Source organism: Coenobita brevimanus, chromosome 58 (genome assembly GCF_032717465.1).
Source record: "Coenobita brevimanus isolate Jiangsu-jjx chromosome 58, ASM3271746v2, whole genome shotgun sequence".
Taxonomy (NCBI): domain Eukaryota; kingdom Metazoa; phylum Arthropoda; class Malacostraca; order Decapoda; family Coenobitidae; genus Coenobita; species Coenobita brevimanus.
The window spans coordinates 15,718,937-15,743,892 of NC_137011.1; the positions used below are offsets into that span (position 1 = coordinate 15,718,937).

Here is a 24,956-nt window from a genome sequence, read left to right on the forward strand (position 1 = left end):
CAATCATACAGAAGGTAGGCCTGTTGAGAAGGTATTGCCTAGTGAAGGATGTTTTGTTAGGAGAGGCAAGGTCAGCTAATACAGAAATAATGGCATGGGAGTTGTTTATAACATCTAATATGATTGATGGTATTGTAACCCATGCTAACACAAGGCATAATTACCGAAATTTCTAATACTGACTGCTGAAATACCAACACACGTCAAGATGACTGATGCCATAGAATTGAAAAGCTTTTTTGGCCTGCTCTATCCAAGAGGTTTGTTGGGACAAAATAAATATTGCTATAATCGTCTCTTCATGGAAGGGTTTGGTCACCCAATATTTGAAGCCGTCATGTCAGTAAAACGATTTGGTTTCTTACATGCCGACATAACTTTTAACAACATTGATACCAGACACCAGAGATGGGTACACGATCAACATTGATACCAGACACCAGAGATGGGTACACGATCAACATTGATACCAGACACCAGAGATGGGTACACGATCAACATTGATACCAGACACCAGAGATGGGTACACGATCAACATTGATACCAGACACCAGAGATGGGTACACGATCGGTTTGCAGCAATCAGGGAGCTTTTTGAACAGTTCAGTAATTGTTGTTGCTCAGTGTTAGAGCCAGGTGCCTTCTTGACCACTGATGAAACGTTGTATGGGTGCAGAACACAAATAGGGTTCAGACTACAATAAGAGCAAACCCGTACTCTACGGCCTCCAATATAAATCTATTAATGCTGTTAGATATCCATTTACCTTTAGGACAGCTGTATATTCAGGTAAACCTGGAGAGCCAGGACCACACTACATACGCGGTACAGTCCCAACAGTGAAAGCTCTGGTAAGTCAGTTACAAGACTCAGTCGACCTTAGAGGTAGGATTATTAGCCTGGATAGATTGTACACCACTATAGAGTTGCTGGAGTGGCTTCAAATACAAGGTATCTCAGCCTTAGGTACTATAGATTCTACTAGGAAAGGTATACCACCAGAGATAGTCACAGAAAGGGAAGATAGGTCATACCAAGTTTACTGGAAGAAACACGGGGAGGAAATGACACTGAATCCTATGTAACACCCACCAAAAGCAAAGGTAAGAAAGATGTGTTACTTCTGAGCACAGTTTCCCCTATATTAGGCATTCCAAGGATGATGATTTGAAATATATATATAAATATATATATATATATATATATATATATATATATATATATATATATATATATTGTATGATTTCACTAAAGGAGGCACTGACATTATGGATCAGAGAATAAGTTTTCATACAGTACACACTAAATCTAGAAGATGGACAGTGAATGCCCTTGGCTACATTGTCAACACTGCCAGAGTAAATTCACAGACAATTTATTCGTTATATAATAATCAGGACCCAAGAAAAATTGCTTCAATCTCCTATGGCTGGCAGTTAGTGAAGGCATTGTGTAATCTGCAAATTGAAAGAAGAAAAGTTCAGGCTTGTGGTCTGACCAGGAATACAATAGCTAAGATGAATCTGATGCTCGGACAGGGAGATGTAGAGGAGGCCGTCCCAGAAGTAACACATGAGAATAGGTCAGGCAAGCAGCACAAGTCATTCATGCCTGGAGTCTCTTTATGGTCCAGGATACACTCAGAATCGCCCCAAAGCAAAATCGTCCACGAAACAATGTCAAGTATGTCACAAGCACACTTGTGATCAGAATTGAAATAAAGTATGTATGAAATGCTATAGTAACATGCCCAATCAGTGAAAGTCTTGTTTTGGAAATTAAGAATGAATATGCATGTCTGTGAATATAGATTATGACTGAGTTTACGTTATATACGGATTATATTTTTGTTTAAAAATTTCCTTATATGATAGATGTAAATAGAGATACGGAAGGTGAGGATCTTGCAGCATAAGAATCCTCCGGCTTACTTATATTAGTTGTAAGTGTAGAGTAAAAAGGATGTTCGAGTGCGTAGGATCAAATACCGCCGGAAAATACATAGGAGCATAGGCATGGATAGCCCCAAGTTAACGGTTACTACTCTTTCGACCTGTGACGGGCTGTGGGTCACTGAGGGCCCTGTTAGTTAATTGGCACCCGGGATCTTTTTTACTTACCAGGGGTCGATGCAACAGGGGGTGGATCAGCTGAAATGAAGCATGGTCTCGCAGTGTAGAGAAGGAGCTGGGGCCTGATTGCTGTCTCCCTTGAAAGCGCCAGGCAAGGCTCTGGACCTAACCCTCATATCCACACTGTGCCTGTGCATTACCCAGGGAACAGCTTGTTCTCCGGTTACAAGAGATATAGGGTTTAACCAGGAAGCTACAGGCTGCTCTAAGCGATTCAGTAATCCAAAGACTGGCACGTTTCCTGGTTAACAGTCTACTCGTAAGAATTTAATGGTGATCCCGCATGTACGGAGCTTTGGCTGGCAGCTGCATTTTCTCGTGGTGACTACTAACAGAGGATCAAGGGACTGACTTCTGGAGAGACTGACTGGCTGACCGACAAAGGTCTCAGTGATAGGCTAGTGATTGACCAGTGGGAAATTACTAATAAACTGACATCAGAAGGACAGTCTACTGACTAATTTGTCGGTATTTTGGGACTGACTGCCCCACTGAATAACCATTGATTTATACTGTATACTGATGATGTTTTGGGTATAACTATTCATAATTGAATATTTGTTATTGCATTGCTCTGAATACTCCTTGGGGCGTAGCATGAGCAGATAGAGCTACCGTGCCCTTTGAATAATTGGTTATAACTAAATATTTCTCTGTGCCCTTCAATTTTAATTTCCAGTACTCAGATTTAGAAATACCTATATAATATATTGGTGACAACAGATTCAGCCTTCTCAAGGACCTCCTTCAGCTGTAAGGAGTGAGAAGCAGGTAGACCTTTATTATAGAACAGAGGGGCAGGCAGAATAGGAGGTAGGTAAGGCACAAGGCTGTTGATGTGGAATTTTGCAATTATTATGCAATATGTATGCCTTTTCAAGCATTTATCTCCCGTACATCTACCGCCTTCTGCCTTATCTACCTCCTGTACTCCCCGGCCCTTTCTCACTCGCCATCCATTTGTATGATAAAGGTCTACCTGTTTCTCACTCCTTAGTTATACGTGAAGTGGGTCCATGAGAAGGTCGAGTCTGTTTTGTTCTCACGAATAGATTATATTTCACACACCAACACAATCCTCACAAACCACCACAGACCTCACACACGAGCACAGTCCTCACTCACCAACCCAGTCCTCACACACCAACGCAATCGTCACACACCAACACAGTCCTCACACACCACCAGTCCTCACACCACCACTGTCCTCACTCATCAACACAATCCTCACACACCACCACAGTCCTCACACACCAACACAGTCCTCACGCACCAACTCAGTCCTCACCCCACACGTGTAAAATTAATAAGAATAATCTTTTACTTCTATAAATTCATTATTATATAGTTGTAATGACATTTGAAAAATAAATAACTACTTTCTAAAGGGAGGAGGTTGGGGAAAGTGGTTGGTGGGATACATGGCGAGTTGGGTCCTCGTCCCGTATCCAGGTTACACACTTTTTGAGTGTGGCTGAAACTCGCGTAGCTAAATATTATATTCAGTCATTAGAAAGAAATATATGGTAGTATTCTCATCATCATCATTATGAACTTTCCATTTTTAGTCCACAGCAGGACTGGACTCTTCACTTAGGGAGGTTTTAGTCAGGAAGCCCTAACCCACGGCCCTGCACAGTTGTTGACTTTATACACGGGTTTTATTCGCTCCTGTGTAGAGCACAGCTGTCATGTGTGGGGAGGCTTCACACACAGTTCTTCTCAACAGGATGGAGTCGGAGACTTTTCGTCTCATTAACTTTCCTCTTACTGGCTCCCTTCAACCTCTGTCTCTTCGCGGCACTGTTGCATCAGTCTCTTTTCTATCGCCACTTCAATGGTCACTGCTCCTCTGAACTGTCTGCTTGCATCCCTCCACCACCACAGCAGGCACGCAGCACCCGTCTTAGCAACAAACTCAGCCCTTTTCTGTCCAACTCTTTAATGCAAGAGTTAACCGTTGCTCCAGTCATTCATGTATGCAACAGGTCAACTCTGGAATTGTCTCCATCTCTGTTTTTTTTTTTTTTTTTTTTTACTGCCTACGGTCTCCAGTCTTTCATACACAGTGTGTCCAGGCATCTCGAAATGAACTGATCTTGAATTTGGCTCTGCTGTCGTTTTTTTCTTGGAGGGAGCAATTTGCAGGTCCTGCCCTTTGGTTCCTTCTTTATTGAATAAAATACTCGCATGTATAACCAGGTATTATTTACATGCTTACATTATTAGATTTCCTTGACTAATAGCTACCTCTCCATCAACTAGTCTACCTAGTAGTAAATCCACTGAAAGTGGGTTTAGGAGTTATGAAGGTGAGGAAGAAAGAGAGTATTAGCGGTGGCGAGTGAGAGAGAGATGGTGGTGAGAAAAAAGCGGTGGTAGTGAGACGGAGAGTATGGTAGAAGGGAATCTAGTGGTGTGTGTGAGGGTGATGGAGGGAGGGAAGGTGGTGGTGAGGAAGATGGGAGGTGGTGAGTGTGAGGGAGGAAGGGTGGTGATGATGATGAGGAAGATGTGTAAGCTATCAACTTCCATGTTATGGACGGTGTGTGTGTGAGAGACAACAGTAAACGGTTTATTGATACTGCAGCCCTCAGACTGAAAATATAGCCTACGGCTTTGATATATGGCGAACATGATAAGCGTTGGTGAATGGTAAAATATTTTATCATTTGATATTTACATTAATTTTAAATTTGATAATAGTTAAACGTGTGTATGTGTGTGTGTGTGTGTGTGTTTCAGTGCGCGCGGGTGCGGTACGATATGTTTGGCGGCGCTTGCCTTGCAACGGCGCCGACGTGTTCGAATGCGTTCCTTTCACTTCGTCAAACCAATAATATTACTCAAGATTCTTTTCTCGATACTAGGGTCGTAAGTGTGGGAAATCGCCAAGGGTTGCACCGAATAGGGTTAAACCACCAGGCTCCATGATTTGGTTATATGGTTACCACCCAGCGTAGTAAATGGTTTCCTGGTGTACAGGAAACCATTTGGCTTGTCACTCAGTGTAGAATTACCGGCATACAGAAGGAAGAGGAAAGAATGAAGGAAGAAAAGACAGAAGAGGAATTGTTAAGTCACTCGTAGGCAGAAGGAAGAGTAAAGAATGATGGAGAGAAGGACAGAAGAGGAAGGAAGGAAAGAAGGAAGAGAGGAAAGGGCAAGTACCCGCAAGCAGCACTACATCCAGTGAGTGGATGGTGAGCGCCCACACCTACCACAAACCAAGAAAGAACTTATTACATTTTGGGGCGGATCCGGATCCAGGATTACTGAAAAATCTATGAACGGATTTTGATGAAATTTTGTGGAAGGGTGGGCCTTGGGCTAAGGAAGAAATAATAAAATTTTGGGACGGATCCTGATCCGGATCAGGAGTATCTCACACAATATTTCCAAAAGTACTCAATGAATTTCAATGAAATTTTGTGGAATGGTGGGCCATGGGTCAAGAAAGAATTCATTAAATTTGGGGAGGGGGGCCAGATTCGGATCCTTTTCAATGGCAATGGCATTGGCGGAGGTATGCGTTCTCTGACAGCTTTCTAGTTGTGTGTTACATTTAATTCGGACAGCTTTGAAAATAATGCCAAAAACATGCGGTACACAACGACCAAAAATCTCTTCCTAAAAAAAGTGGTCTACTGAAAAATGAGGGTAAAGCTAATCTCATATTCATGAATTTCGTTTTCCTCTCTCGCTGGGAATAATTTTGGGATTAGAATTTGGTTAATACAGGTTTTCATTCTGTATATGGTCGACCTACATGTCACTGACCCCTGATGTAAGATTATGTAATTATATAATACTCTTGCTACTGCCAAAGGACTTTACTGGGTAAAGTCGCTTAAAACGGACTGGGCCTGTAATTCTTTATATCAAGGGATGGAGTCTTACATAATGCCACTCGGGCGAGAGAGTCTGGTCACCATCGCCTCGTGTCGCAACTGAGTAGCCTAGCCCCAAGTTCCTACGCTCCTGGGACAAAAAAGGACTGAATGATGATGATCCAGGGGCTTGTGGTGAATAGGTTACGGTTTGTCTCCATTAGTTCCTTTACTGCTGTGACATCCTTTTAATCCTTGTTGCTGGCAGGTCATTTTAATCAACTTAAATGCAATACATAGTTGTGAAGGGGTTGAAAGTACCCTCCGTTACCCCTACTGGTACTCTCCGACGACATTGTACTTTTTATATATTGCCAGATGAGCTTCTTCGCCCTTTTGGAGATTCCACGCAGTGAAGGAGTTAAAAATTATAGGTAATGTCACTATGACTATGCCAGCCAGTCGAGAATTATAGCTACAGAACTGATTAACAATGAATTACGGTACTACTGGACTGTGTTTGTAGTATCAGTTGCTCTCATCGCACGCACGCACGCACACACACACACACACACACACACACACACACACACACACACACACTCTCTCTCTCTCTCTCTCTCTCTCCCTCTTTGTCTGTCTGTCTGTCTGTCTCTCTCTCTCTCTCTCTCTCTCTCTCTCCCTCTTTGTCTGTCTGTCTGTCTGTCTCTGTCTCTGTCTCTCTCTCTCTCTCTCTCTCTCTCTCTCTCTCTCTCTCTTTCTCTAATCCCGTGATGGCCAGCTTTTTTCTCTCTCTCTTAACTATTACCATACATCCCACAACTCCCTTAGTCCATTTACTCAGCATTACTATCTCTTCCATTACTAAAAGCCTATTTTGAGGGTTGGCTACCTGCTATATCTGTCTATAATGTGCAATAAGCGTTTAATTATCCATCTATAGCCGGACGCCTGAATTCTGAAACGGGTGGCCACTCACAAATGACCTCCATATCACCCTGTCCTCGCCATCAGGTTGCTTTCTCTCCAACTCACAAAACTCTCTCTCATATATCTTTCTACACCATCCCTCCATCTCATCCTCGGTCTCCCCTTCTCCCTTCCCCCACCCCTACATCCACCTCACTCACATACACTCTTCGTCAGTCTCTCATTTTCGGTCTTCTTCACATGGCCAAATCATCTCATAGTATTCACGTACGTATGTGCATGTGTTTCGGGGATACAAACAAACAATTTTGACTGGAGTATTTATGTATATTACTGATCCATCGATCCATCTATTGCCAGACGCTTTAATCCCGTAAGAGAGGGGGAGGCCGAGGACGAGATGGAGAGATGGAGAGGAGAGGTATATGAGAGAGAGAGAGAGAGAGAGAGAGGTCTTGGAGGAGGGCAGTGAAATGGCGGAGGACAGGGCGACATGGAGAAGATTTGCTTGCGGCCCTCCCTGTGATACTGCTGCTTGTAGTAACATTCTCATTTTTAAACTTTTTTCACAACTGAGAGCAGTTCACTTTACGTCGAATTGGGCCATACTTTGCATTATCATAGTCCTTCTGTTTCCTTTCTCTATGACAGCGAAAAATTACAAAATACTGAAAAAAAAAAGAAAAATAACAGAGCAATGATTTTTCTTTATTTTTACTGAAGAGAACATTTTTAATTACATCACAGGTAAAGACTCCACACAACCTAACATACTGCACACACACACACACACACACACACACACACACACACACACACACACACACACACACACACACACACGAAACAAATACTTTTATGGCTGTACCCCATCCCCAAGTATGGTAGAAGAATAGTGTTACCATTTGTGTCTTGTTCGAAAAAGGTTTTACCAGAGTTGGTATATTTCCATCACCTTAACTTAGCCCAAAGTTTCCTTTTTTTTTTTTTTTTTTGCAGCTTATTTCGTGTAGGTAAGTGGTATAATATAACAATACTATGGCTCTACATACTTTCTATGGTCCTTCAAGACTAGCATCGAAATCTAACGTTAGTATGTTTTTAAGAATGGATATTCAAGATGGAGAGATGGCAATTTAAGACCAAGTTAAAGTGAAGTATGTAGAGCAGCGGCAGCTATGTCAGCAGTAACAAATATGCTAAGAAAACAAAATAAATAAAAATAAGGCTTCTGTGACAAAATTTAAGTACTCTCAGTAGCCTGGAAATGAACTGCCCGGCCCGACCTGACCGTCACGCTATGCAGAAACTAATAACTTTACTCCTATGTGAGGTAGAGTTGAAATTAATTCTGCATGTGGTACATTCATTCAGTTAATTTTGTTATCAACTAAATGCTCATCCATAAAGGCATAGGAACCTCTTGGAATCTCGAGTTTTCCAAGAGAGTGTTCGGCTCTAATCTGTGAACACCTCAGTTACGCTAGCTGGTTATGTGGTTACACAGCGCCCCTTATTGGTTCTGTATCCTCTCTATAGCGCTTCTTCGTGACTAGCATCGTAATCTAGTACTCATCCGTTTGTTACAACTTAGCATTAAAGACTGAGAGATAGCAATTACAAGTAAAATAAAAGTGAAAAGAGTACAGTAGTGGCAGTTAACATAGTGACACATTGGGAAAAAAAAAAATGAGATCCGTACCATTCCTTAAATAGATGCAAATTTCCCCACTTACTGAATTTGAATTTTTGTGTTAGAACAGGGATGAAAAAAGTTGTATTGGCTTGTGTCTCAGGGCCGAAAATCCCCACCGTATGTACTGTGTTTTGATCTCGGTGTGTGTGAAGTGGGTTTTATCGTGGAAAATGGTCAGGAAGGAACGGAGCCCAGGGCGGAAAGTAGCTGGAAGGAAGGAAGGTAAATAGGGGAGAAGGGAGAGGGATGGAGGAGAGGAGAGGAAGGGAGACAAAATGGAGGGGAGGCGAAGGAAAGATAGGGAACGGGAAAGGAAGGGAAGGTAAGAGAAGGAAGGGGAAAGAAAGAAGAAGGAAAAGATGGGAGGGGAAAGGATAGAAATGGATTGGAAAGTAGGGGAGGGGAAGCGATAGAAGTGGATTGGAAAGGAGGGGAGGGGAAGGGATAGAAGTGGATTGGAAAGGAGGGGAGGGGAAGCGATAGAAGTGGATTGGAAAGGAGGGGAGGGGCTGGGAAGGGACGGGAGGGGAGGGGAAGTGAGGGATGAAACAGAGGAAAGGAGAGGAGAGGAAGCATCTTTTTCTCTTCTCTTCTCTCTCTCTCTCTCTCTCTCTCTCTCTCTCTCTCTCTCTCTCTCTCTCTCTCTCTCTCTCTCTCTCTCCATCATCTTCCCTGCCTTCTATCTTATTTTCCTCTCTTTTCCATTCGTACTCATCCTCTTCCTCCTCTCCCTGTCTTCCTCTCCCACTCTCTCATTTGCCGATTCTTTCCGTCTCCATTCCCTCTTCTCCCGCCTCTCCACCGCCTTCCTAATGACCGCTCGTAACATAACATTACAACGTCAGTTATTGTCCGTAAAAAAAGGAATAATACTGCCAATTACAAGAGCACTTCGTTCAGTTATGAGCTTCATTGTAGTCTGGGGTTATGTAGATTTGCTTATGAAGGAGAGAGAAGCTTTTCAAGGATACAAAAAACGTTTACGGCCCGAGTCAAATACTACTATTCACTTCGAGGATGAATGATATCTTTCAATATAATGACGTCCCATATTAGAAAAACAAAATGAAGGACACAGAAACGTTTACTGCTACAGTCAAACGTTCAAGAGAATGTTGCGAGTCATTCCACAACAGAATCATCTCTACCTATTCGATAACGTCCTAATGCAGTTAAATGTGTGGAAACCAGAGATGCTGTTCATCACCAAATCGTCTAAGCGAGAGAAAATACTTAAGGAACAAAAACTTTTCAAGGACATAGAAATCTTTACTGCCCGAATATCAAACATTAAGGAATATGCTATGATTCATTTTATAGACACGCTCGTTCGTATGTTATTGTAGTATAGAAGAAACATTTAAAGGATAGAAAAAACGTTTACTGCCCAGGATAAAGTCAAGAAGAATGCTGAGAGTCATAGTGAGGTAGAATGACCCTTGCAGTATGATGTATTGTTACAGAATATTCTTGCATACATTACACGCTTTTCTTGCTACCTCAGACGATATACTGAACTCAGAACTGACTTTTCTGAGCAGGAGGGGAGATCAATCGTCCTTCGAAGCTTAAGGGTGAAATTACAAAGCATACGGCGGAGAGAACCGGGTAAAATCAGGAGAGTTTTACCAAATAAGGGTACAATTAATCATGTTAATGCTCCACTTACGAAGGGAAGACAGAATCCATTGGGGAAATTAAGGTATTAGGAGCCTATTATGAAAACTAAGAGCGAGAAATTGTGGGCAGGCTCCCAGATTTTTGACAGTAATTTCTGGAACATATGGTAATGATTAACTAAGTCTAACCTTTCTGTGCAATAACTTCTGAAGCATATTATGATGACTGTACAATATATCTGACCTTACTGTACAATACTGTCTGAAGCTTAAGATGATAGAATATGTCTGACCTTACTGCACAATAAATTCTGATGCATATGATGAATGCACACTATTTCTGACTTTACAATAATTTCTGAAGATTATGATGATAGGGTATGTCTGACCGTAGTGTGCTGTTGCTGACCACACTCTGAAATGTAGAATTCAGGCCGGACAGATGTAACAGCTGAGGGCACTCCAAAAACGACCTAAAACATTAAAGTCCTTCTCACATATGGACGCTCTCAGTTTTAGCAATATGGCCATTGTGTGCAGTGTGGGGAAGGGTTATATTGTCGCTACAACTATTCTCCTTTCACCTTACAGTGACCCAGAATTCCGTCCTTTTGCAGCTCATTTCACGTACAGTTGCGAGTAGATGACTCGAGGCCACCTAGTCCACCAACATGTTGGTGTTTTATCTGGTAACAGTTGTAGCTATGAACTTGACCGAGATTTAGTCGGCTGTTCTGGCGAATCAAACCTGTCAATAATTTGTCAATGTGCAGTTCTAACTGGTCTCCAGTCAATATCATGCAAGTAAACGGATTATATTGATAATGATTAACGTGACATACACATGGTAGATATATTTATAACCACAGTATTTCAGCACAGGCGTCCCAATAGTGATGCATTCATTCACGTGAGACAAACGGGTATTCCAAGTTTGCAGCTCCATCACCATCTCGGTAGGCACCACGTGATGGGGACGGGGATGGAGATGGAACCAGCTGGCCCGTTCATGATGATAAACATTTATAGAAATTAATCGTTCGACTTTACCACTCAAATATTAAAGAAACATTGGTTTAGTATGTCAAAACAAACCTATTACAACCTCTAATCTCATATACATTAAATACAGCAGCCAACCACCTGTCTCCTCCCCCCCTCCCATCAGACGTCCCACCTCGTCCATCCCTTCCTCATCTACCACTCTATAACTCCCACACCCCCCTTCCCTTGTTCCGCCTACTGTGGTGTGAACCTTTAACTCTCCCACCTGCTTCGGCTTCAGAGGTCGACGAAAGTGAGGTTCACATGAGGGATGACGACATGTCGGTATTTCTGTGATAATAACGCTAGGTTGCGGGGAAGCTGATAACCTTACGGCAAATCATTTAAAAACTGGTAAAGGCTGTTTTGTTCACGACGACAGTCGAACAAAATAAATCACTACCGATACTCGTTTGTCTCACATGAATGAACATACCACTGTTTGGGTGCCTGTGTTGTAATACTATGGTTATAAATATATCTACCATGTGTATGTCACGTTAATCATTATCAATATAATCCGTTTACTTGCATGATATTGACTGGAGACCAGTTAGAACTGCACATTGACAAATTATTGACAGGTTTGATTCGCCAGAACAGCCGACTAAATCTCGGTCAAGTTCATAGCTACAACTGTTACCAGATAAAACACCAACATGTTGGTGGACTAGGTGGCCTCGAGTCATCTGCTCGCAACTGTACCTCAGTGACCAAAAGAAATCCTAGAGGGCTATATCCTTTCCATAGCACCTCTTCGTGACTAGCATCATTCTAGTGTTAATCTATTGTTACAACTTGACATTCAAGACAGTGAGACGGCACCTGGGCTAAGTCATCATAAGACGAGTGTAACGGGAAGAGAGTTCTGCAGTAAGTGGATCTGTTACTATATACACTGCTACAGATATGGATTAACACAAGCTGTCTATATACCTAGGCTGCTTCCCCCAGATAAGCCGGGGTAACAGAGGCAGGACGACACACCCTCAATTTACTCATCCACACACACACATTTACTCGTATCTTAGCTTAGCCCCAGTGGGAGAAGGGACAGATCCACGCCGCATCACACCGCACGAGGGTCAATTGTGCAGTGCAATCAGCGACATTCGCAACAGGGCCAGACAGCAGAGCTGGTGTACCCCTGCCACATCATAATGGACCCAGATACATTAGTCTTCTCACTGTTGGGGCAACTCTGTACATTCCTTTCCAGCTAATGCCCGATTATATTTAGTTTAGTGTAAATCAAGGGAGCCTGAGAGGGTTTACCAATGTCAGTAACAACCTTCTCATGGTCGTTACAACTCTAATAGTGTATTCAAGTTAACTCCTGGTGATTTTGTTCAGTAGAGAGTGAATCACAGGAGCCTAGGAGCATCAGATTAAGTCCATGTTTCAGTGAATATCGGAAAAAATCTGTGTGAAAAACTGAGGGTGGATGGGCGTGCTTAATAAGGGTTTGATATGTGAGGGTGAGGTACTAAACCCACACTGTGACATTGCTTTATACGCCAATATCCCTGCCAACCCGTTATCACTGTCACGGTATTACTTCATTTAACCTTTATTCCTTCACTAGGATTATGCCATTTTTACACGACGCGCAAAGCGAGAAAGGGTGTCTGACTGACACGCCTGTGTTTTAACCAAATTATTATTACAGTTTTTATCCGATTTTAACCAGGTTTGGTGAAAATATTGTGGGATAGCAAGCAGGTAACATGGATTTTAAAAATATTAGGTCAAAGGTCAAGGTCACTGAGCTAAGTCTAAGTCAAACTTTGACGAAAGAAAATCAGTTTAAACAGTTTTTATCCAGCTTACACCAAACTTGGGTTGGGGGAGGAGGGTTAGGCAAGAATGAAGTGATTCAGTTTTGAGAACGATCAGTCTGAGGTCAAGGTCACAGGGCAAGGTCAAATTTCGACCTCAGAGTCTATTGTTAACCAAATGATTTTAATACAGTTTTAACCAAACTGCGTGGAAGTGTTGAGGGTCACCCAACCGTTTTTCAGATTAACAGGTCAAAGGTAGAGGTCATATCGAAATGTCAACTTAAACTGTTTAGAACTGCTTTAGGCTAAACTTATGAAAGAGTTCAGGTTGAAACAAGGAAAAAAGATTCCATTTTGAGAGCAGTTAGTCAGAATTTTAGGTCACAGGCAATGGTCAGTGTCAAGGTCACTGTACAAAATCAGCTCGAACAGTTCTCATCTGATCTGAACCACACATAGTGGAGGCGTTAAGGACTGGGCAAGAATTCCATTTTTAGGGCAATCAGTTGAAGATCAAGGTCCCAGGGGTAGTCAAATATTCTGCCCTTAGATCAGTTTGTGGGCGTGAGTATTGCACTCTCTGGCAGCTTACGTCTTTTATCATTTCAACCCATTCAGCCCGGTGATATAAGTTTTGGATGATTCTCGTTATTTCCAGACTGCTTTGTTGTTTGTTTAATCTATATACCTTGGGAATGACTTTTTTCGAATGGAAGAGCTGGATATAGCCTTATTAATCCCTGTAGTAACAGAGGTGGGTCCAGATCTGAATAATTCGTATGTTGGGGACAAGAATAAATTATGGAATCACGTCATGGGACTGAAAGATAATCATGCTATCATCAGACGATTCATTCAAGTGTAGTACTGAAGGCGTTAATTAAAGCTATATCGAACAGCTGCATTTTAACGAGTTGGTCCGGTCCTTTTTTTTTTTTTTTTTTTTTTTAAGGTGTCCGACTCTGGGCATACGCGTCACGGCCCGTTGTCAAAACCCAGTAGTCCTCATACAGTCCATACACCTCCACAAGTCACCAATTCGGCGCTAACAACCATCGTTCATATTGAATACATGCTAGGGGTGTCTCATACAGGACTGGTGTACTGGTATTAGCAGAGTTTTTTTTTTTTCTTTTTATGTCGGCGGGTCTTTGGGTAGATCAGTAGAGTCTACCTTAACGGAATTCAGATCCTTAAACTGTTCCCTGCCCCAGCCGGGATTCGAACCTGGACTGCAGGCCACCTCTCTACCGATTCAGCCACCGCCTCGTCTGAGATGTGACACAAATAAAAAGAAAAGACGTTATCGTACTGAAAGCGGAAAGGGTAATGTTTAGTTGTCTTTACCTTATTAGTATTGTTCTCTGCACTGCTATATACGGTGTCCCATGAGATTTTTCAGAAACTCCAGGATATTATTATTGGGCTAAATTTAGTAATAAATCCTGTATCAACATGGGTCTAGTTCTAAACCATTACAGTTACAATTACTGAAGATATTATCGGAGAAAAGGGATCCCCTCATAGTTAATACATAAGGATATCAGTCATTGTAGCCCCGTAACGGCTGTGATTCAGACAGTGTTGATATAGCATTTAATTCACTCAAAATCAGTCGTAAAACAATCTACTGAAATTACCTAAAAAATGTGCCGCAATCTACAGCATATTTAAAAATATTAAAAAGTGTTATGAATATGCTGTTATATACTGCAGATTCCTTTTGATGGTGTAAACTATATGGAAGCAGTGCTTATGACATTTTGCGCTGGAGTAAGGTAGGCTGACCTTCATCATCATTGTCTGGGGTATGCCATTAAAGGTAAATTCTAAGGTAGCTTATATCTCGGTTTTCTGAACCACTGTTGTCGTAGAGAGAGAGAGAGAGAGAGAGAGAGAGAGAGAGAGAGAGACGATGAGGAGAAAGACAATGAATCAAGAGATAAAAACAAAGTGAAAGGAAGGAGAAAGAGGGTGTGTGAGTGGAAGAGGAGGAGGAGAAAGAGGATGAAACAACTAGATATGCAGGAGAAAACTAAAGGAGGAGGAGGAGAGAAGCGGGAATGGAATTAGGAGGAGGAATAGGAAAGGAAGAGAAGGGCAAGCTGTGAAAATGACGGTAACAACAAGTACAAAAACAAAAGTAGCTCATTTTTTTCAATTGCTTTATTGTTCATTAGTTAGCATCTTGTGGTGAAAATTAGTGTTCCATACTATATAACAGTAACTCATAAAGCTGACCCATAGAGAGCTTATCAAACTCTGTAGGTTTGTTTTTGCATCAATGATTCAAGTCTGTACTGACTAATTTAGCATTATTCTTTAATGACGATATCTCCAAATTAATTTACTACAGTGTTCACATGTTATATTTACAGGCAATAACATACACAAGATCATTTTTCACTGAACTTGGTAACGGTAAAGGAACACCTACTGTATACCTCAGATAGGGGATTTCAACCGAGTCATTTTAAAATGCAACGACCCTTCTGTTCACTTTAACTTGGCCAAAAATCGCTATCTCTGTATCTTACAAGCCGAGAAGTAACAAGAGATAAACGCTAAAACATGGTGCTAATCACTAAATGGTAAGGAAAGAAAGTGCAGCTGTAGCACTGCCTTATCCTACCACTGAGCTACGGGAAATAAGCTACAAAAGGACGAAAATCTGGCCCAAATGAAAGCTAACGACTTCTTCTCCTGAGGATAACCTCTTACCTCTGTCAAAATAAACAGTATAGCAACGCGTCAGGAAATCATTAATGACACGAAATGCTCAAATGCAACCATGTGCAACTTTTATATGATGTTTTTTTAACGGGCAGACAATAACGTTACCGATGTTTTCATTTCTGTTTGTTTTTTTCCTTCCTTGACTAAACTTGGCCCAAGACTGACAGAACTAATAATGTTTTCTTACCTGACTTTTCTTTAACATGTCTCCTGCTTTCCTTCTCTCTGTTCCTTTTCCCTCTCACTTCATTCTTCTTCCATTTCCCTTTCATTTCCCCTCCCTACACCTTTCCCTCTAAGCTCCTCCCTACATTATTTCCATTCAATTTTCATCCTCATTTCCTCCATTTTCCTCCCTTTCTCTGCCTGCTTCTTCCTATCCCTCAACTTCCTCCTTTTCCCTCCCTGTTCCACCTCTTTCCTAGTCCACTCCTCCTTTCCTCCTACTTATTCCCTCCCTTTCCCCTCCCGATTTCTTCCTTTCCCTTCCTATTCTTTTTCCCCTCACAGTTCCTCACCTTCCCTCCTCATTCCTACTTTTCCCTCCCTGTTCCTCTCTTCCACTCCATTTTTCTCCCCTTCCTCTCTCTCTCTCTGTTCATTCACCTACCATCCCTTTTCCCCTACTCATTTCCTGCTCCCTATTCCGTTTCTTTTTTTTCCTCCCCTTCCTCCCCCCATATACTCCTCCTCCCATATCTTTTTTCTCCCATATACTCCTCCTCCCATATCTTTTTTCTCCCATATACTCCTTCTTGCATATCTTTTTTCTCCCATATACTCCTCCTCTCATATCTTTTTTCTCCCATATACTCCTTCTCGCATATCTTCCTCCTCCCGTACCATTCTTTTCCCATATCTCCCTACTGCCTATTCTACTTCCTATTATCTTCCTTAATCCTTCTCCTCCTCCCTATTCTTCCTTATTCCACCTCTTCTTCTTCCTCCTCCACCTCCTCTTCTTTGTTCTTCTTCTTCTTCTTCTTCTTTTCCTCCTCCTCCTCCTCCTCCTCCTCCTCCCCATCCTTGTCCACACACTCCTCTCCCACTCCAGTTACCATTCAATCTCCCATTCTCAATCCTTTTTCTAATTCCATTCCTACTTTCCTCTTTCATTTTCACTCTTCCATTCTCACGCTCATCGCCTCATTCCACACCCCTCTCCCTCTCACTCCTTTCCACACCCACGCCTATCCCACTCTGCCCTCTCTCCTAAACTAGTGCCAGCTCCCACACCCACTCCCCTCTCCCCTTCCTTTCCATTCCTATCTTCCTCTCCCTCTTCCATTTCCCTCTCCCTTTCCCACCCTCTCACACTCCCTTTTCCACTCCCTCATCCTCCACTCCCCAGTTCTTTTACAACTTCCCTATCCTTTTTCCTTTCCCTTTCATTTCCTCCTCGCCTACCTCCATTTCCTTCTCCTCCACTCATTCTACTCTTCCACTCCCTTTTCCCCCTTCTACTCCCCCTCTCACGCCGCCCTGCTTCTCCGACTCCAAATCGCTTTTCCCATCTCCCATTTCTATTTCCCTCTCCTACTTCCATACTTCTTCCACTCCCCGCTCATAATTTTGGTCAACACATCCACCCCATCTTTGCTCGTCCACACCCTGTCCTTGCTTCCACTCCCTCTCTCAATCCTACTCGTCTCTCCCACTCCTTCCCAGTCCCTCTTCCTTTCCTACTCCCCTCCCTCTCTCCCACTCTCACTCCCACTTACCTCCTCCACTCCCTTTCCTTTTCCACTCCTATTCCACTCTCCTTTCCTACCAACATTCTCCTCTCCCATGCCCACTCCCCTTCCATTTTCAATCCCTCGTCCACTCTTTCTCCTCTATCCCACAGCCACTCCCCTCCTATTCTCCTCTCCCGCTTCCATTCCCTCACTCACTCCCCTCTGCTACTCCTACCCCCTCTGACTTCCACTTACCCCTCCCACTCCCGGTTCTCGCTCTACAACGGTCCTACTCCCCCCATTCCCCTCTTACTCCCTCCCACTCCTACTGCCACCCACCTCTCCACTTCCATCTCTCATGCTTACTCCCCTCTCCCACTCCCATTCACTTCTATCCACTCTCACTTCAGCCACCCACTCCCCACTCCCAGTATACTCCCTCTCCCATCTCTCATCTACTATGACTCCCATGTCCTATCCCACCCATCATTCCCAATCTCACGCCACACTCCCACTCACCCCATTATGCCTCTTCTACTCCTCTATCCCACCTCTTACTCCCACTCACCACTCCCACTAGCTCTCCCATTCCCTTTCACTCTCTCTCCCATTCTCTTTCCACTCCCTCTCCCTCTCCTAATCCTTCTTCCGTTCCTTCTCCCTTTCCTGTTCCTTTTTCCCATTGCAATTTCCCTCTTCCACTCCCAACTACCAGTCCCCCTCCTCCTCACCCTTACACCCTCTCCCACTTCCATTCCTGCACACCTCTCCCACTGCAACACCTCTCCCACTATCATTCCTACTCCCAAGCCCCTGTCCCACTCACCCTACCCTGTCTCCTAATCCTCCCTTCCACTCCCTTTTCCCATTTCCCTTTCCCAATCCCTCCCAATTCCACTCCCCTCTCGCACTCCCTTTTCTAGTCCAACTCCATTATCCAATTCCCTCTCCTACTCCCATTCCCATTCCCCTCTCATTCCAGGTCCCCTCTCCTACTTCCTCCCCCAGTCCAACTCTTCTCTCTCAATAACAACGCCGTTCTATCACTCCCACACCCCTTTCCCTCTTCCTTTCCTCTTCCCACTCCCCATTCTCAGTTCCACACCCCACTCCCACTCCCACTCTCACTACCCCTTCCATTACCTCTTCCGTTAGAAAAGTTGGGGGAGAGGAGGAGGAGGAGGAGGAGGGAGGAAAGAAGACAAGAAAGAAGAGGAGGGAGAATGGAGGAAGGAGGGTGAGAAAGGATGGATAAGTAGAAAAGATAAGTAGCAGAGGAAGAGAAGGAGGAGGGCGTAAGTGGAAGAGTAGTAGGAAAAGAAAGGAGTTAGGATGAGGGAGAGAACTAGAGGAAGGAATGTGATGAGAGGAAGGGAGAAAGATGGATACATTAGGGAGGCAAAGGGAAATAAATAAAATAAAATAAAAATGAAAACATTAATCAGACATTCTCATTGTACACGTGGTAATTTGTTTTATCCCCAGGTGAACAGATGAATACTTTGGCTGTAGTCCCGAATTATTAGTGGCTTTGATAAATCTTTCATGGTGATTGTTATATTCTGCATTTTTCACCTTAATGTCCTCTTGTATCTTACTGATGCAAAATATGCCGATGTTAAAACTACATAAATACAGTATCATGGGGAATGCGAAACATATCGCTAGGGAAGATGCGCTGGGAAGCCTGCTATGCCACGTCAGATATTTCTCTTTACTGCATTCCATTGCCGGACATGACAGTTTGTAGATGCTGACCTGCAGTACCCAAGCCAAATGGGCTTGTTAACTTCACAGACAAAGCCTATTATCATCATCAAAGTTCATTACTCCACGACAGGCAACTTGTTGGTGAAGCTGTATCCTCTCAGCCACCATCCGAGAATCAAAGGTCAGAATGACATTTACGAATAAATACGAACATATTATTTGACACTGCTTCCCAATATATCAAAGGGAAGAAAATTACCTTCGTCTATTTGAGGTGGCTGTTAGGCTAAAGTGTGAATCTACGGAGATGCAGGCTGGTATAGAGTATACTTCCCCCAGCACCTCTCTGTACATCACAGCGTTACAACAACACATCTTATTAACTAAGCCACTTTGGATTGTGCTCCTGATACATGAAGTAACAGAGCAATGATAAAGATCGAGCCTACTGATTTTCAGAGCTCTAGCAGATGAGTGCTCAGAAAAATCTTACAAAAAGAAAATAAGCCGCTAAATTATGACAAGCATTTATAACATGCAACTAACTTATAGTTTTGGTCAGCCTGCATCGCACATCACAAAATGCAATTAACAATGATATAGAATGGCCAGACATGTATCTCTGTCAAGTGTTTCGGAAACTATTGTTAAAAACTGTGGACTTGCCTCCCCACTCCCAATTTAACTTTTACCCCCTTGGGCAGGGATATGTTCGTCAGTGGCTCACTCCGGCCGCTGCACAGTCAGGGCATATCAGTCCGTTAAAAATAACTTGTACTTATGAATGGTCGAATGTATCCTGGGAAAAAGAAAATGCAATTTCTTACCTTCCTGTTCAGTTGCATCAACATTAAGAGGCCTGAAAAATTCAGTACAATGTGTAGTGCTGTTTTTTAGGACTACAATAAGTATTACTTAATTTTTAATCACAGTAATGAACCCCGAATACCACATTAAGAACTGTTAAACTTATCACAGCTTTCTTTCAACAGTTTTATTTCACTAGTATTTCCTACATCTATTCACATCAGTTTCATTACTGCTGCATTAAACTTTCGTGGCACAACAGTACATTCAATTTCATATTTTTCGCTAGTGTTCGTTTCCTTATTAACATTAAAGCGGTGTAAAACTAACGCACAGTCAACTTTGAAGTTAACAGAGCAAAAGGATACTTTCATGACATTGTAACACACTGTATTTTATTATTTTCACGGGAAGTATTGTTTTACTTTACAGTACAACACAGAGGAAGATATACGGTACCATCATCATCACTGCCATCATTACTTCTGCTAGATCTTTTACCTAGCTGACTCACATCATCACTCCTACTACTATCAAACACATCACTCAGATTGTAAAGCTCCTGCTTATCTCACTGTTGTCCTAAACCCTTTGATTCCATGGAATTAAGCACCGAAGTTAGAGTAGCCAGACATGCAACTGCCGATGGGTGGCTGGTAAAGAGGGCTAGCAATCTTGCACTCCTGAGGCACGAGAAGGGACGAAGGATGCACAAGGTACCTAAATTCTACTGTACCCACTTCAAACTGTGCTGTACAAATTCTACTGTATCCACTTCAAACTGTGCTGCACAAAGCCAGAACATGCAGGCCTAGCATGTAGCATCAGATCACACAGACCATGATCATACTATGTACTAAGTCAACATATACCTTCAAGTCCCATCTCTATCCCACGTACCAAAAGCTATCCTAGTAACAAGTCCATCTTTGAGCATGCAATTTTACACATGCAAAAGCTGACGAACATGTGTGCAAAGGTCCTTAAATACATGAACTTCGTTACTGCCATGAATTTTTATTACTGACCAGTCTCAGTAGTCTTTCACTATAATCAGAGGTCATTTATATTTACAGCATTTTTTTCACTTTACTATGCACTCTAAATTTTCTTAAATGTTTGGTAGGTTTGTGAGAAACGATCAAAGCATAAACAAGCCATCTTATAAACAACTAGAAAGCGCTCAAAGAGCGTATACCTTTGCCAATATCATTGCCATTAAAATGGTTCCGGATCCGGATACGTGGATATAGGATCCTGATCTAGGCCCGGATCAGCCCCCAAATTTAATCAATTCTTTCTTGGTCCATGGCCCACTTTCCACTTAATTTCATTGAAATTCATTGAGAACGTTTGGAGATATTAAGCTGGAAACTCCGGATCCGAATCCGGATCCGCCCCAAAATGTAATCTTTTCTCCACTGGCCCATGGCCCACCCTTTCACAAAATTTCATAAAAATCCATTCATACCTTTTTGAGTTATCTCGGATCCGGATCCGGATCCACCCACAAATTTAACCAGTTCTTTCTTGGTCCATGGCGCTCTTTTCCACGAAATTACATTGAAATTCATTGAGAAGTTTTGGAGATCTTGAGCTGGCTACTCCGGATCCGGATCCGGAACAGGCCCAAAATATAATAATTTCTTCCTTGGCCCACAACTCACCCTTCCACAAAATTTCATCAAAATCCGTTCGTAACTTTTTTGAGTAATCCTGCTAACAGACAGACAGACAAACAAAGAAACCAGCGCGGGGTAAAACAACCTCATTGGCGGAAGTAACTAAGAAAAAAAAAATGAACACGGCACCAGGATGATGTTTTACCAGCTACCTCCCAGTTCCCTGACATAACTAATGCATATTTTGCTGGAGGGGCAAGGAAGGAAAGTACTGAATCTTTCCATTTCTCTTTTTTTTTTTTTTTTTTGAACATGAAATACGAGTTACAAAGGAAATTATTTTAATAAACTGAATGTGTGAAAATAAATTCTGCTCACTTGTTGTAACCTATGATCCTTAACCTCCTGTCAGATCAGTTGATGACTAATTTTTAGTCAGAGTTGAGGGTCTCTCTTTTCACAGATAATTGGTAATTAAAGAGATTCATTATTCCCTTATAACTAAGGGTCACTGAATTTCATGCAACCATAATCTGAACACTTGTTGTGGAAATGATCCAGTACCGTCAGGTAACAAGAAACTGGCTACAGCTATGAAGAAGAATGAACTAAATGTGAAGGAGGAGGAACAAACATGCAATAGCTATAGGTTCTGACCTGGCTGCCAAGTCTGTGTGAGTGATGTGGTGTGACTCCAAGTAAGCCATACCAGCCGCCACATCTCGGATTAGACTCAGTACCTCACTCACGCTGCGGGAAGAATTAGAGATGCATGGGTTCGTTGCAGTTCAGTCTTGGATAGATTTGAACACAAGCACTTACATAAACCGATAGTGCACATACTATTTCAAGGTGGGAAAAAAGGGCTACGGTGATGATGATGATGATGATGATGATGATGGCAAAGGTGATGATGATGATGATAATAATGGAGGTGGTGGTGTATCGATGGATGAATAAATTAGAAAGCACTCAGAAAGTGCATATCTCTGCCAACACCAAGAGAATTTATGATTTACTGCATCTTTCCAACCAGACGAACTATTACGAATCTCACATAGTTATATCTACTGTCGTAGTCTGCCCTGCTATACAATCTTACAGAGTGTGTACCTCCGCCTGCGTCAATAAAAATTATGATTTTCCATGCTTCAAGATCAGAATAGATCTCAAAATTTAATGAACTTCTTGACCCACTGCCCACTTATCCACCAGATTTCTACACGAGCAGACAAACAGACACTGGTGAATACATAACTTTTGTGTAAGTTCCTTGGTTGAGGTAATAAAGGGACATACTTATCGGTTACCTATATTCACTCTCCTGACATTTCTACTTACTACTCCATGAAAGAAGGTGAATCTAAGCATCTGCTACGTGTATAATTCTAACCTAACATACTGCTCTGTGCAGCCACAACAAGTAGAGTACAGAGTGAACACAGCCGGCAAGGAGCATCTCACCCAACGCAATTGACTAATCAGCGTGCCGAGCACTTGTTAAGCCAAACTTTCTTGGGCTGTGTCCACACCAAATGCCTACTGGCGTGGGCAAAAGTTCCGTATCACTGGAACCCATAGAAAATTACGCGCGCATCCACCCGCGTCCAGTGGAGACACTTGTATGAGTTATACTGATGCAAAACTCTCACCTATGCCAGCAAGGTATATTAAGGATACTGCCAGCACTCTGACTTCAGTATGTACAGACACTACCACCTCTTCTGCATTCTGCTCTTCGCTTCTGAACTCTGAAGAAACAGAACTGCACCATTAAACTGCATAATGCTATGAAACTCATCTGCTTATGGCTGTTTATTTTTTCTTGTACGTTATTAATGCATACTTTGTGCACTTTAGTACACACACACACACACACACACACACACACACACACACACACACACACACACACACACACACACACACACACACACACAATACGTTGATATATTGGGCAATATAAAATGCTAAGGGGATGCTACGGGAGCCTCTTAACTCAGGAAAAGTGATAAAAGGACGCTATTGCATCAACAAGTGACCCCTTCACCGTCTATCAAAATTGTGGTGTGCCTGTAGGTGGCGGTATGGGTGTGTGTGTGGGGGGGGGTGAGGGTGCAGGCATGAAGGTAATTTTGGCAGGTGGGCATCTGAGTGGTACTCCAGTAATAGGACCATGTCCATCACAGGAAATTTTAGATCAAGTTAAATGGACATGAGAATATGTGCAAAGTACCTAATGCATTATTCTTACCTGATACTAGTGGCCCCCTCACTGCTTGGCGTACTGGTGGAGTGGGTGGAGTGGGTGTAGTGGGGAGGCGTGGGTATGTGGGCGGGGGTGAGGGTACGGGCGTGAAGGTACTCTGGCAAGTGGGTTTTGGGGTAGTACTCCAGAACTAACGCCACACCCACCACAGGCCCGCCCGCGATCACGCCCAGTAGCCCACACACATTCTGGTGCTGTAGTGATGCTAGTACCTGTGAGGAGAGATTGGCACAGAAAGATAGATACAAAGTGACTGACAATGGTCCATATTCTGGATGACATAGATAACCTGGTGGTGGAGAGGGATGTCCTCTTGTACAGGTAATGATAATGCCAAGCAGCTTTATGTCTTGGATACCAACATCCCTCAACTATTTCTGATCTCCCATAAGGAGAAGGATGGACCGCAGATGAAGAGGTTAGAATGTATTCTACGGGTCGGCAACCTACGGCCCGAGGGCCTGATCCGGCCTGTAAACCTAATCTGGCCAGCCCGCCAGTGTGCCCCACAAATTCACAAAAATATTCCCGTTTTTCACTTATTAAGTAAGTGAAAAACCAGTAAGTCATACTCACTGTTAATCACTATGATAAACACTAGTTAGTTAATTTGTTCGAAAAACTGATTCACACTTGACTGGAATACTCCAGCTTGCCTCCTCCAGTCTGAAGCTTAATACTAAGAAACTATCGCTTGAGAAACAGCATCAAATATCACACTGACTCTCATTGCCAGTAGCTTGGCAGTATGACTACACTGAAATAACAAATTAGTAAGTACTGTGAATAATATTTTTATTACACGTGGTAATAACTGTTTTAGTGAAAGTTAATTTTGCTTCTAACTCATTAATTTAATGAAACTGTATTCAGTATAATTTTAGGAAATATACTTTGAATAAATATTATTATTATTAACGTGTATTCTTATATACTGATATTGATACTGATATTCATATTCAACATTTTTTTTTATTATTATTATATTACAATTATTATTATTTTTATTATTATTATTATTATTATTATTATTATTGGAGGAGGGGGGTGTAGTCTTTAACACGTTCAAAACATCCGGCCCGCTAGCTGAGTAACAGTGAAGT

The 24,956-nt window shown here is 42.4% G+C and overlaps 1 protein-coding gene across 1 annotated transcript in view; it reads right to left on the reverse strand.

Annotated features, from left to right (window-relative positions):
• The window catches only part of LOC145402660 (discoidin domain-containing receptor 2-like), a 162,610-nt gene that overhangs the window by 28,017 nt on the left and 109,637 nt on the right, over nucleotides 1–24,956 (reverse strand). The window contains exons 11-12 of the mRNA XM_080274643.1: nucleotides 23,839–24,065; nucleotides 22,242–22,334 (exon numbers count right to left, since the gene is read on the reverse strand). Coding sequence (XP_080130769.1) covers nucleotides 22,242–22,334; nucleotides 23,839–24,065 — 320 coding nt within the window. The remainder of the gene's footprint in view (nucleotides 1–22,241; nucleotides 22,335–23,838; nucleotides 24,066–24,956) is intronic.